Source organism: Astyanax mexicanus, chromosome 11, assembly GCF_023375975.1.
Source record: "Astyanax mexicanus isolate ESR-SI-001 chromosome 11, AstMex3_surface, whole genome shotgun sequence".
NCBI classification, from domain to species: domain Eukaryota; kingdom Metazoa; phylum Chordata; class Actinopteri; order Characiformes; family Acestrorhamphidae; genus Astyanax; species Astyanax mexicanus.
The window spans coordinates 45,370,949-45,384,229 of record NC_064418.1 but is presented as its reverse complement, the minus strand read 5'-3'; the positions used below and the strand labels follow the sequence as shown (position 1 = coordinate 45,384,229).

The following is a 13,281-nucleotide window of genomic DNA, read 5'->3' as shown; positions in this document are numbered from 1 at the left end:
ACTGACATACTGTAAATAGTTTTAAACAGTTTACCATTTTATAGCGCCTTTAAACTGGCCTGATTATATATATTTTTTCTTTTAATGAAAGATGCAGCTGGTTGGTCAATGTTTAAGTCCTAATATTCATAATATCATTAATAAGATTTAGTAATGTAATTGATCATGTTAACTAGGGGTGGGCAATATTATATCGTATACAATATATCGTGACACAGAAATATCGTGATATTAAAAATCCATATCGTGATAATAGGGCTGTTCTGTCTTAAAAGTAGTCTATTATTTACTGTGAAGCTTTAGGTTTATTTATTGTATAATTGTTTCAGTTTGCAGTTTATATGCATGCACTAAATATTCTGCAATATTATTTGCTGCATTATATTATTTTATGCTATATTATTTATTTTGCCACATTATGATTATTCTGTTATACTATTATACTATATTCCTGAAATGAATGAATTATTTTAGTTTTCCTATATTGTATATTGTTATCGCAAAAATAAAAACCCTGAAATATCGTGATATTATTTTAGAGCCATACCGCCCACCCCCAATGTTGACAAATAATATTGAATTAAATTAAAGCTTTGTGCCTGAACTAGTAAGACATGCAGCTCTGCATTAGAGCTGGGCGATTGATCGATTTTATCAGCAACAGCACTAGTTCACCATTCAACGTTAAACAAGCAACTGTCCTGGACACATCTTCCAACCGTGTACCAGGTTCTGTATGCACTACAAGTTAAGATTTTTTGCATATTCATGAGAAAAGATAATCTCATTATATAGAACACTGGCACTTTTTTAAAAGCTTTGTTTTGCAATTCAAGCCCAATGGGGAAAAGTCTTCACTTAATAGCATATTAAATTGTACTTTTTCTATTTTCTACTTTGCAAGTTTTATCAAAAAAGGGCACCATTTTATTTCTTTCTATTTGTTTTTATGGGTGTGTTTATTTATTTATTTATTTAATTTTTTTTTTTAAGTTTGAGGGTGCATTGTGTCAGTACCTAAACTACGTTGGAGAAAGCTTGTTTCTGGTTGCACTTTAACCAAAAAGGGAACATTTTTAAATTTGCGAAAACAAATTAAATAAGAACTAGTTTTTAACCATTTCTTTATCATATTTAGTTTGATTTTTAGTATGGGGGAAAAAAACGATTTTTAATCGAAAATCGGATGTTTTTGGGGGGGCCATATCGCCCAGCTCTACTCTGCATTAATTCTGAGGGTCATATGATTGTGCTGTTCTGATTATACAGTTATTATACTGCAAATTCTGTAGGGATTTCACATTTAAATCTATCAAAAACTAAATTTGACCAGTCAGTGGATCAGTGTATTGTGATTATTCAGTGTGTGCCGCAGTGTGATGACCTCTGCAGCCAACTGAGAAATCCACAAGACGCCTCCAACACAAACAAAGGCAAAGAATCTCAGTTCCATATGAAGCAGAGCGGCGGTGGTGAGCTGCGTGGGTCACTGCTGAACTCCGAGCACGTCTGCGGTACGAGCTCACAGTTGGTGTGTGGGATAGCTGTTGGAATTGTCTGTCCACAGAGACTGACACTACAGCGTCTCACACACACCTGCTGCCCCATGCTGGTGGGCATCCAACTGCGTGCCCGCCACCGTCGCAAACTCGCCACTGAGGGGGAGGCAGAATCTGGAGCATCAATTCTTTTCCTTTTTTTTTTTTTCCTCTCTCTCTTTTTCTCACACTTCCATTGTGCTCATGGCACTTTTCAGTCGATTCAGGAAAGTAAGACCGCTCCACCTGATGCATCGCATCTAACGCAGCAGCACTCATACAGCATAATTAGGCGTCTTAAACCACCAATCAGGGCTCAGAGACACCAGCAGCGCAGGTTTCTGGTGTTTCTAGTGTTTCCTCAACAGAGGCGTTTAAACAGCGCGAGCGGCGCCGCTAGAAACCACCCACCATAACATAGCAATATATGTTTATACCATCCTGGCTGTAATTAAGTTGGCGCTGGGATGGATGCGGCGCTGTTTCCGCTGTGTCTTATTATTACGGTCTTAGAACAGCAGTCTGCATTCTGCCTCCCTGAACTGATGATATTGTTTTACCCACTTAAAAAAAATAAAAAAATAAATAAAATGAAACACTGAGAAGTGTAATTGCATCTTATATAACACTATAGAAAACTTTTATTTTATGCATATTCAAGTTTTATAGTTTTATACCTGCACATGACACAAGGATTAGCTCCTTATTATCCATGTTTCAGCACCACTGATCATTTAGGACACTGTGTAGTTCTATAATAGTTACTGACTGCATTTCTGTCACACAGGAAGGATGAGAGAATTGACGTAAATGCAGAAATATAAATGTAATATAAAGATAATTAAAAGCATAAGCGAGAACAAACACTAGAAAAGCAAAATACTCAAAAAAAAAAAAAAAAATAAACTGGGAAACTAAATATCTAAAGACCAGAGCAAAAAAAACGAACGAAACTAAAAAAAAAAAAAAAAAAAATGAAAAAACAAATGAAAAAAAAAAAACAAACCTGATTCATACACAGCAAAGTAGCACGCAAAAGACTCCACACAAAACCCTGAAACAGAGGGGCTTAAATACATGAGAAGAGTGAGGAACACCTGGGACCGATAAACGAGGGGGCGGGGTTACAAACAGGACACAAGGTGACAACACTAATGACAGGACCATGTAGGGTAGGAAAACAAAACAAGGAAAACAGCAACAAACTGAGAAGCAGGACAGAAACTGAAAAATACAAAACACTCAGAACCCCACAGAAGAAGAAAAAACACCACAGATCAGCTATTATTATTATTATTATTATTAATATTATTATTATTATTATTATTATTATTATTATTTATGTGTTGGGTCCTTTATTCTCAGCACTGCAGTGATTAGCACTGATTAGCATGGTTTATGGTGGTGTATGAGGTGTTAGTAGAGTGTGTTGTGCTGCTGGTACAGTATGAGTGGATCAGATACAGCAGCAGTGCTGCTGGAGTTTTTAAACACTGTTTAATCACTGTCTCTCCTCCACTCTCTATTACACACTCCTACCTACAGCTGAAACACTTTGAAGCTCTACATCAGTGCCCACAGGACGCTGTCCTCAGGACACTGCCTTCAAGAATGGAGGAATACCTTATAATGTTTATGCTGCACTTAAAAATTACCATAATTGCAGAATTAACCCTTTAACAGGCCTTGAGACAAATACGGACTACAGGTGTAGATGATACAAAACCAACTTCTGTTTATGTCCTGAAGCTTTAAAGGCTCTGACGAAGACTCCTACAGGACACTTGGAGAAGCTGCCTGTCCTCTCTCTACTACACTTAATAATTTCAGATTCCCTTAAATTCTTAAATTTGAGAATAGACATAAGACAACCTTACCGAAACAAAAGGCTTGGAGGACATGAAATGTTTGATTTGTAAAGTATTTTATACAGGAGTTTCAGTTTAGTTCTCCAGCACCTAAACTGGAGCAGTATTAGCGTTAGCTGCTAACCTCCTTAAGTGCAGCTGCTAACCTCGCTAAGCGATTTTGCCATTTAGAGGTGAGTATTATCAGACTGTAGCCTGCTGCTAACCCTGGCTAGCACTGCTGGAACAGCATTAGCATTAGGCACCAACCACGCTAAGCACAAGCTCTTTCGCAGTTCAGAGGTGAGTATTATTGACCTGTAGCCTGCTGTTTACCCTGGCAAGCACTGCTGGAGCAACATTAGTATTATGCGCTTACCTTGCTAAGTGCTAGCTCTTGCGCCATTCAGAGACAAGTACATTGGACTTTAGTCTGCTGCACATCCCAGCTAGCACTGCTGGAGCAGCATTAGCATTAGGCATTAGCTAACTATGATATGCACTAGTATATTGGACTGTAGTCTAAGCATTTACTTTGTTAAAACAAGCTACATGGGACCGCCCTGTCTTGCCAGAACACTCAGGGATCCTCAGTTTTAATTTTTTATTCCTTATGGTTTGTAATGTTTCTTATCAAACATAAAAACCTATTTGTGCAATGATTAAACAGAAATCCTGTAGATATATTTGCGTGTAATATCAGGCAAAAAATGTATAAAAATACTTGCTTTTTAAGAGGCTAAATGGTTTTATTCTAGTTAATGTTTTATTTTTAAGTATAAGCATGATATGCATTGTTTTTCTTTTTTTTCTAACTTTATGATTTTATGATATTTAAATTATATCAAACGTAAAAACTTCTCTCACACTATCAGAAGCGTGTTGTTTGCATCCAGTAAAAGCTATTAAATCCCCGCAGACTCTTAGTAAAGCGGGCAGTGTTTGGGTGAAGCCCGGCAGTGACAGATCCAGTCCGGGGTCGGGTAAGTTCAGCTGTGTAACACTGATCTGCTCTGCTGCCTCTCAGCTCCACAGTGCCCGGTGACGTGCTGCTGAAGGCCAAGCAGGAGGGCTTTTCAGACCGGCAGGTAGGGCAGGCCCTGGGCAGCTCTGAGGGAGAAGCCCGAGCCCTGAGGCACAGCCGCAACATCCAACCGTGGGTCAAACAGGTCAGGACCTTCTGCCCAGAGGAGCACAGCCATTAGTCCTTTCTTTATGCATGAAGTGCCGCTCTGCTAATGAGCCCTTCTTTCTTTCTCTCTGTCTCTCTCTCTTTCTCTGTCTGTCTCTCTTAAGCTCTTATTCTTTTATTCTCTGCACTGCTGAGCTTAACTGTACCTGTTTACACAGCTTGACTTAAAATATCTCAGGCTGTTCATACAATTTAATCCATACTAACCCTTGTGTGTCTAGCTTGTTTTAATGCTTATACTGTATACTACAGGTACAGGCTGGTTCATATTTTTGTATAGAGTCAACACAGTGTCTATTGCAAACCCAGCTAACGTAATAAAAATGTTAACCAATGTTTTGAAAAGGTTTTAGGAAGGTTAGCATGTAACATTACAGAAATAATGTTATAGCAATGTTATTAAAATGTTTATTACATAACGTTCCCAGCTAGATGAATACTAACATTATGGAAACATGAAAACTAACATTCCTGAAACTATATAAAAAAAAAATATATATATATTATATATATATATATATATATATAAACATTGATACAAGTGGCTTTGCAGCAATTTTATCAGAATGAAAAAAATAAAGAAAATACATAAAAAAATTAAATAAAAAATATAAAAAATAAATAAAACCATTCTAAGAACATCCAGAAATTTTGACAGATTGAACAATTCATAAAGCGTTCTACTAAGCTGTTGTGAGCATAATCTGTATTTATGTCTCTCTCTCTCTCTCTCTCTCTCTCTCTCTGTCTCTCTCTCTCTCTCTCTCTCTCTCTCTCTCTCTCAGATTGACACACTTGCAGCAGAGTATCCCGCAGTCACCAACTACCTGTACTGCACCTATCATGGCCAGGTAAGTAAACGTGTCCAGAACCAATCAAACGTTGAGAAAAAGCAGTGTAGTGAAATTAAATATGTAAAAAGATAAAAAAAATTATTATTCTTGATTATATAACAGTTGTTTATAATATATCATTTGTTGTAACAGGAACATGACTTGGACTTCAGAGATCAGGGTGTGATGGTTTTGGGCTGTGGGCCGTATCACATTGGTAAGTATTTGATTGAAAGTATCTGTGTATATGTTGCAGACATCCCTAAATGTATTGTGCTATTTTAAGTTGCACCCATTGCTGACACAGATCTGTAAATGCATGTCCCTGAATCTGGGCCCGGCAGTATTAAGCTCTCTCAGGTTCTGGGTTCAGATAAGCCGTGTCTCTCCTGATCTCAGGCAGCAGTGTGGAGTTTGACTGGTGCGCCGTGTCCAGTATCCGCACCCTCAGACAGATGGGGAAGCGTACAGTGGTGGTGAACCATAACCCAGAGACCGTCAGCACTGACTTTGACGAGTGCGACCGTCTGTACTTCGAGGAGCTGACCCTGGAGCGCATTCTGGACATCACCCAGCAGGAGGTGAGGGGTCACAGGTCATTCCATCCATCTGTTTCCTTCAGGTAACTGCAGGAGGACTTCACTTTCTTTTGTCAAGGCCATTTTTATACTCCAGAACACCTGGAGGACACCTGCAGAAACTACATGTTAAAAGCAGGACTCGACAACACAATGAAACATTGAAGATTACTGATGTGTGACTCAACCAATCAGCCATCCAATCAATCTAACAGTCAATCAATTAGTCAATAAGTTAGTCAGTCCACCAGTCAGTCAACAGGTCAGTCAACAGGTCAGTCAACAGGTCAGTCAACAGGTCAGTCAACAGGTCAGTCAACAGGTCAGTCAACAGGTCAGTCAACCGGTTAGTGAGTCAACCAGTCAGTCAGTCAGTCAACCAGTCAGTCAGTCAACCAGTCAGTCAGTCAGTCAACCAGTCAGCCAGTTAGTCAACCAACCAGTTAGTCAACCAACCAGTTAGTCAACCAACCAGTTAGTCAACCAACCAGTTAGTCAACCATCCAGTCGGTCAGTCAACAGGTCAGTCAACAGGTCAGTCAGTCAACAGGTCAGTCAGTCAACAGGTCAGTCAGTCAACAGGTCAGTCAGTCAACAGGTCAGTCAGTCAACAGGTCAGCCAGCCAGTCAGTCAGCCAGTCAGCCAGCCAGTCAGCCAGTTAGTCTTAATGTGTGATAATTCACACATGAAGGATCTGTGTAAACAAGAGTGAAACAGTTTATTAACAAAATATATTTTGTTATTTTTAAGAAAGATAGAAAGCATTCAGAAAACAATTTCTTCAGGAGCTGTTAATACTTTCAATTAGTCTCAGAGCTTAAAGCAGGAGCAGAGAATAGATGGATAGAAGTAAAGTAGTGATAGAAAGAGATAAAAGGATAAGCAATAGTAGCAGAAGTTATGCCGCTTGTTACTGAGTTTCACACACCTATACTTGGACTTCCGTTTCTTCAAACTCCAAGGAAATAGATTTTCTGCCGTTCCGCTCTCTGGTGCAGATGAGACGCCCTTCTTAATACTCAGCTCAGCTCCAAACCTCCCTCTTGTTGTGCATTTCCAAAACTCTGAGCCTGAACGTGACGTGCATGCACCTGTGTTTCATAGGCTTTACTGAAAGGGGGAAACTGAGGATTCTGAAGTAAAGCGCTGACGCATTCGCAGAAATAACAAATGCATGTGATCAGGTTTAAACACGTCTTTTTGCAAAAGTCAAAGACAAGCATTCATTTATTTCATTTTCAGTCAAATGTGCATTAAATACAAATTATGTATTTTCAGTGTCAGAAAATTAACAACAAAAAGCACATCTTTGCCATCATGTCAAAACCTTGTATTTCTGTTTTTGCCGGTTTTTAGTTTTTGATCTGGTCAGTCAAGTCAACAGGTCAGTCAGTCAGCCAGTTGGTCAGTCAGTAAACCAGTTGATCAGTCAGGCAACCAGTCAGTGAGTCAACTGGCCGGTAAGTCAACAAGTCGGTCGGTCAGTCAACCAGTCAGTCAGTCAACCGGTCTGACAGACAGTCAACCAGTTGATCAGACAGTCAACCAGTTGGTTGGTCAGTCAAACAGTCGGTCAGTCAACCAGCCGATCGGTCAGTCAACTAGCCGGTTGGTCAGTCAACCAGGAGGTCGGTCAGTCAACCAGTCTGTCAGACAGTCAACCAGTTGATCAGACAGTCAACCAGTTGAACCAGTTGGTTGGTCAGTCAACCAGTCAGTCAACTGGTCAGTCAGTCAACCAGTTGGTCATTCAGTCGGTCGGTCAGTCAACCAGACAGTCATCCCGAGTAGTTGGAAAAGAAGTGGTGGCTGACTTCATGTGTATCGGAGGAGGCATGTGCGGGTCATTACCACCTGGTGTTAGATCATCATTAGTAATAGAGGGAATACAGTTGGTTGGGTAATCAGCATAGCTAAATTGAAGATAAAAGTAGGATAAAATAAAAAATAAAGTGTGTGTAAATGTACAAATGTCGATCTACAGGTCTTCCTAATAATAAAATGATTTGTAAGTATATGTGTTTAGATGAATTTTGCATTATACAGCAAGAAAACTATTTAAATTTTTGTTGTGACAGTTTTTTTTTTTTTTTTGAGTCCTCCGGGCCACCGTCTCAGGTTGCACAGCTTCTGAGCCTGTGTTGGTGGGTTGCTTTGACCTTTTAAATGATAAAAAAGAGAAAATAGGAGTCAGATTTTCATCAGCCCACCAATAAAATCCAATTACGCTGAAGTGTGCTCAAAATAAAAGCAATTAGCCTCTCGCCGAAATGAACTCTGATTAATGTCTGTGTGGGTATGCCATTAGAACATGTCTCTAATAACCTAATACTCTTGTCCTATCAGCAATTAACTCACCGGGGGCCGCTGCGGGACGTAAGGCATGCCGGCATTATCCCGATACCGCCGGCTCCGGCTCCACAGAGACCCGAAACCCCGATCACGTTCCAGCTCAGACCCACCAGCTGAGCTCCGGCTCCTCTCGGCTGATAATGCCCCTTCACTTTTCCTTTTCTGATTCGTTTTAAGCCGATTTAAGTGGAGAACGGATCACGGGTTTGATTAAGTGTTTGTTTACGTTTTGCCGTGTGTGTATGTGTATGTGTGTACAGATTGTGTGTGTGTGTGTGTGTGTGTGAGGGGGGGGGGGGGGGGCTCAGGATTCCGATATGAAATGGTTGACGCGTGGAAATTCCCAGATGCTGTGTTGGGGTAATTAACATTGCATTAGATGGGGCACAGAAACCTGGAGGGGGCCGGCGAAACCTGCGCATGAATAATGAAGTGGTCATACATGTGGTTGCCATGAGTGATGGAGGGATGGAGAGACGGAGGGATGGAGAGTGAGTGCTCTCGGAGACGAGAGAGAGAGGGAAGAGTGCAGGGTCGCACGCAGAGGCTGATCCGTGACCTGCCTCCATTATTCCTGAAAGGATGAGAGAAGAAATATATAAGCGTATTAAGAACACAGGGGGAGGGAGGGAGGGGGGTGGTATAGGATGTTCAACAGGGCTACAATAGCAGACATCACAACTGTCAGAGGAGCAGGGTTTGGATACAGTCAACCATTAACTCAATAATTTTAATCAGGAGCACACCGGTTCATGTGAATCCTGTTCATGTAGTCCGCCATCAGCTGCCAAAGCCCAGAGAGAGCACAAATGGGTGGGTACAGTAGATGGCGCTCTTTCCCCTCAACACTACTAGGGTGATGTCGATCAGCACAAAGCATCTGTGAGCTGATGTATCAGAACCGAGTCGCTGCGCTTTCCTCCAAGCGTTAGCGCTGTAATGCTACTGGGCAATGCTACAGCATCAGCAGCAGTTCAAAAAGAGGCGGAGTCTGACTTCACATGTGTCTCAGGAGGCTCTTCACCCTCCTGGTGTTGTGTTATTACTAGTGATAAGGGGAGTCTTAATGAGTGGGTTGGGTAATTGGCTGTGTAAATTGGGGAGAAAATGCATATATTTTATGCATATATATATATATATATATATATATATATATATATATCATATTTCTTCATTATTCACCATTTGCAAGACATGACAGCGTAAAGAAGACAACAAAAACTGCCAAAATTACATAGACATGAATAAAGCCAATGTTTCATTCAGAATCTCCACTAAACAAGTTGATGCTTCTACTGTGGTTTTAATCAGTTAAAAAAGATGGATATTTAAATGTAAATGAAGTAATGAATGCTAGATTGACACTAATATAAATATGTATTAATTTTTGCCAAAAACAAAAAAATAATAATTGCAATATTTTACAATAATATTCTCTGATTAAACACAGTATAACAATCACGATTATAAAGTTTAAATGCTGGTATTATTATGTGTTTTGAGAAAGGGGTAAAGAGAGTTAGAGTTACTTAATCAGTATCAGTTATATTCTATATTAATCCACATTTCATTGTAAACAAAATGTAATCTACCTTTTTTACAAATTTACTTCTACTCCACTGCAATAAACACAAACACAAATTAAGCCCACCCCTCATGGCCAGCTGTGCACATGCATTTCTGGACAAGCTGAGAGCTATTGTTTGTTTTTATGTATTTTATGGACAAAGAAAATATTACATACTTTTTAATGTTATTTTAATGGATTGTTATTGTTATCTAAAATTTAAACACAACCTTTTTGAATGATGCATTATGATGCATTGATGCAATTTTTCTTTTCTGTTTAAAGCAACATTGCAGCATTTTACCTTAAAATATCAATCATGCCTCTCTCACTTCTTGTTAACAAAGGAATGTGCAAAGTGTGTCCTGTAAGAGTCTTTAAGAGCCTTAAGAGTCTCTTAAATTACAAGTTGTCTTTCTTTAAAGCAGTTTTATCAAATGTAAGGTTAAATTTCAGCATACTGTTGTTTAAATAAGTGTGAATGAATCATGTATAGTATGATCTTAAGCCCTGTTTTAGGATCTAACACATCATCTTCTCTGCAGTCCTGCACAGGTTGTATCGTCTCTGTAGGAGGGCAGATCCCGAACAACCTGGCCGTCCCGCTGCACCAGAACGGGGTGCGGATTCTGGGCACCAGTCCGCTGCAGATCGACCGAGCCGAGGAGCGATCTGTGTTCTCCACCATCCTGGATGATCTGGGTGTCTCTCAGGCCCCATGGAGAGCCCTCAGCTCCCTGGTGAGACTCATTTATACCATCTCTCCCAACACTTTTCCCACAGCCACTCTTCGAAAAAGTCCAAAAAATGGGTCTAGTAGATTGACTGTTAATGTTTGCAGTTTCTTACATGTTTTTAAACATATATTTATCTGGTTTCCATTAAATGGGGAAAAGAGCAGCACTGGGTAGTGTAGGACATATAGAGTAGTTTAATGTAGTGTAGGAAGGAGTAGTGTAGTATAGGGTATAATAAGGTAGTGTAGGTTTCTATAGGATTGTATAGAGCAGTATATGGTAATACATTGCAGTATATGCAGTATAGAATAGCATTGGGTAGTGTAGGGAGTTGAGTAGTGTAGTTTAGTGTTGTAAAGGGTACTATAGGGTGGTTTAGTGTAGTGTAGTACAGGGTAGTATATTTTAGTATAGCATATTGCAATATATGGAGTATAGAGAAGTACGGGGTAGTGTAGAAAGTATAGAGTAGTTTAATATAGTATATGGTGGATTACTGTAGTGTAGTTTAGGGCACTATAGAGTAGTATAGGTTTCTGTAGGGTTGTATAGAGTAGTATAGGGTAATATATTGTAATATATGGAGTATAGAATAGCATAGGGTTGTGTAGGGTTCTATAGGGTAGTATAGGGTGGTTTAGTAAAGGTTGTATAGAGCAGTCGTTGGGGTACTGTAGGGTAGTAAAGGATAGTACACATGATTTAGTGTAGTGTTTAGTTGTATAAGATGGTTGTTAGGGTACTCTAGGGTTGTATAGAGTATAGCACATATTAGTGTATATAGTAATATCGATTTATAGAGTAGTTTAATGGAGTTTAGGGTGGATTAGTGTAGTGTAGTATAGGGTACTCTATGGAAGTGTATGTTTGTATAGGGTAGTATATTGCATTATATAGTGAATAGAATAGCATAGGGTGGTGGAGGGAGTATAGAGTAGTTTAGTCTAAAGTTGTGTAGTGTAGGGCAATATAGGGTTGTCTAGGGTAGTATATGGGGTATATAGTAGTGTAGGGTACTATACATTAATATAGGGTAATTTAGTATAGAGTTAGAGTTTAATAAGGTAGTATAGGGTGGTAGTTAGGCTATTGTAGGTTAGTACAGTTGGAGTTTAGTTTAGTGGTGTATAGGATAGTGGGAAAATGTTTGACTTAAGCATAACTATAGTTTATCATTGTAAATATCGTCGCTGTCCAATGAAAAACACTTATCTCCAAAACAGCAACTTTACAGGAGAGAGAAAAAACCTTTTAAACTTTCAATAAAAGTCAATGTAAAAAGAGTTTATTTCACGTAATTTTGAAGAGTTTCTATTGGTCCGTTCATCACAATATTTTGGCACAGTGTAAAGGGACCGTTTGTCTGTTCAAATTATGTAGTAAACTAAAAATCAACAAAAATGGACATAAGTGTTTTTCACTGGACAGCGACAGTATGCTGTATGCCACTTAAGTATTTCTTTTATTTATTTATTTTTTGCAATTTGGTCTTTTTTCTGTTCAGGATTTCATAGTCATTTTTTTTATATACTAAAACTTAATGGATGAGGAAACCTTTTAGGGCAGTACCTTTTAGTAATACAAAGACTCTTAGGGTATATCATTTTTTTTTTTAATTAACCTGCTCTGATAACAGTTTATTTCCATAGAGTTTGTCCCAATATGCAGTTTTCTTTCTGTGTATAATCCACAATTTTTTTTTTTCAATTTCTACCCTAATTCACCTCAGATTTAGAATCACGCTTGTAAACAGTGTTCTTACACAGGCTCATCTGGTTTTAACACTCGTGGTGATTTGTAGCTCTGAAGCTCGACTTTCTCCACCCGATCCTCCCGAGGGCAGCTTGAGTGTTCTTGGCCCCGCAGATGTTAGAAGTGCTGAAACGTGTCGTCTGGACGGAGGCTGCAGCGTCCATTAGCACACCAGCTCTTTAGCCATGGGCCGGCTAGCTGAACACTGCGAGGGGCAGCGAGAGGGCAGCGCTCCCCCCTGACCAGCGCTGCTCTTCCTCCACTGACCGCATCGCCTGCATTTTAATACAGCTCCCGGTCACTGAGACAGCCCAGGGGCCGAGGGGCCGAACCCTGTGCTTAAGGAGACTCAATTATCAGAATAAGCAATCGCAGGGAAAGAGGGAGGAACCAGAGGAACGAATAGCCAAGATCATTTCTCTTTATAACATTAGGAACCGCTCTGATCTCAGGATTGTTTTCTAGAAGGTTCTGTGTCAACATTTACAAGACATCATGTGTCTTATCGCTAATTTGCTTAATTTGGAATAAGATGAAATGTGTCTGTTGGGTACAAAGAATGAACTAAAAGCTAAAAAAAAAACAGTACAGTAATTAGCTAAATGGACAAAAGTATTGGGACGCTTAATCAATAAGTGTTTTTTTTCCTGAAATCAAGAGTATTAAAAAAAAAAAAAAATCATACTGCTGTTCTTGGATTAACAATCTCTAGTTTCTGGAAAACTGCTGTGAGGTTTTGATTGCATTCAGTAACAAGTGTTAGTAAAGTTGGGATACTGAATAATCCACCATAATCAACCTAAAAGTACTGGACAGAGCTCCATCATTCCAGTTCCACTGCTCTTAAGGTCATTCCAGGGATTTTTTTAAACCATACTGTATCA

At 39.4% G+C, this 13,281-nt stretch overlaps 1 protein-coding gene across 1 annotated transcript in view; it reads left to right on the top strand.

The window, feature by feature from the left end:
- cps1 (carbamoyl-phosphate synthase 1, mitochondrial) overlaps positions 1–13,281 on the top strand; it is a 92,680-nt gene that overhangs the window by 31,895 nt on the left and 47,504 nt on the right. Inside the window, exons 22-26 of the mRNA XM_022680069.2 lie at positions 4,413–4,554; positions 5,363–5,428; positions 5,564–5,627; positions 5,810–5,991; positions 10,454–10,648. Of these exons, the coding sequence (XP_022535790.2) occupies positions 4,413–4,554; positions 5,363–5,428; positions 5,564–5,627; positions 5,810–5,991; positions 10,454–10,648 (649 nt within the window). The remainder of the gene's footprint in view (positions 1–4,412; positions 4,555–5,362; positions 5,429–5,563; positions 5,628–5,809; positions 5,992–10,453; positions 10,649–13,281) is intronic.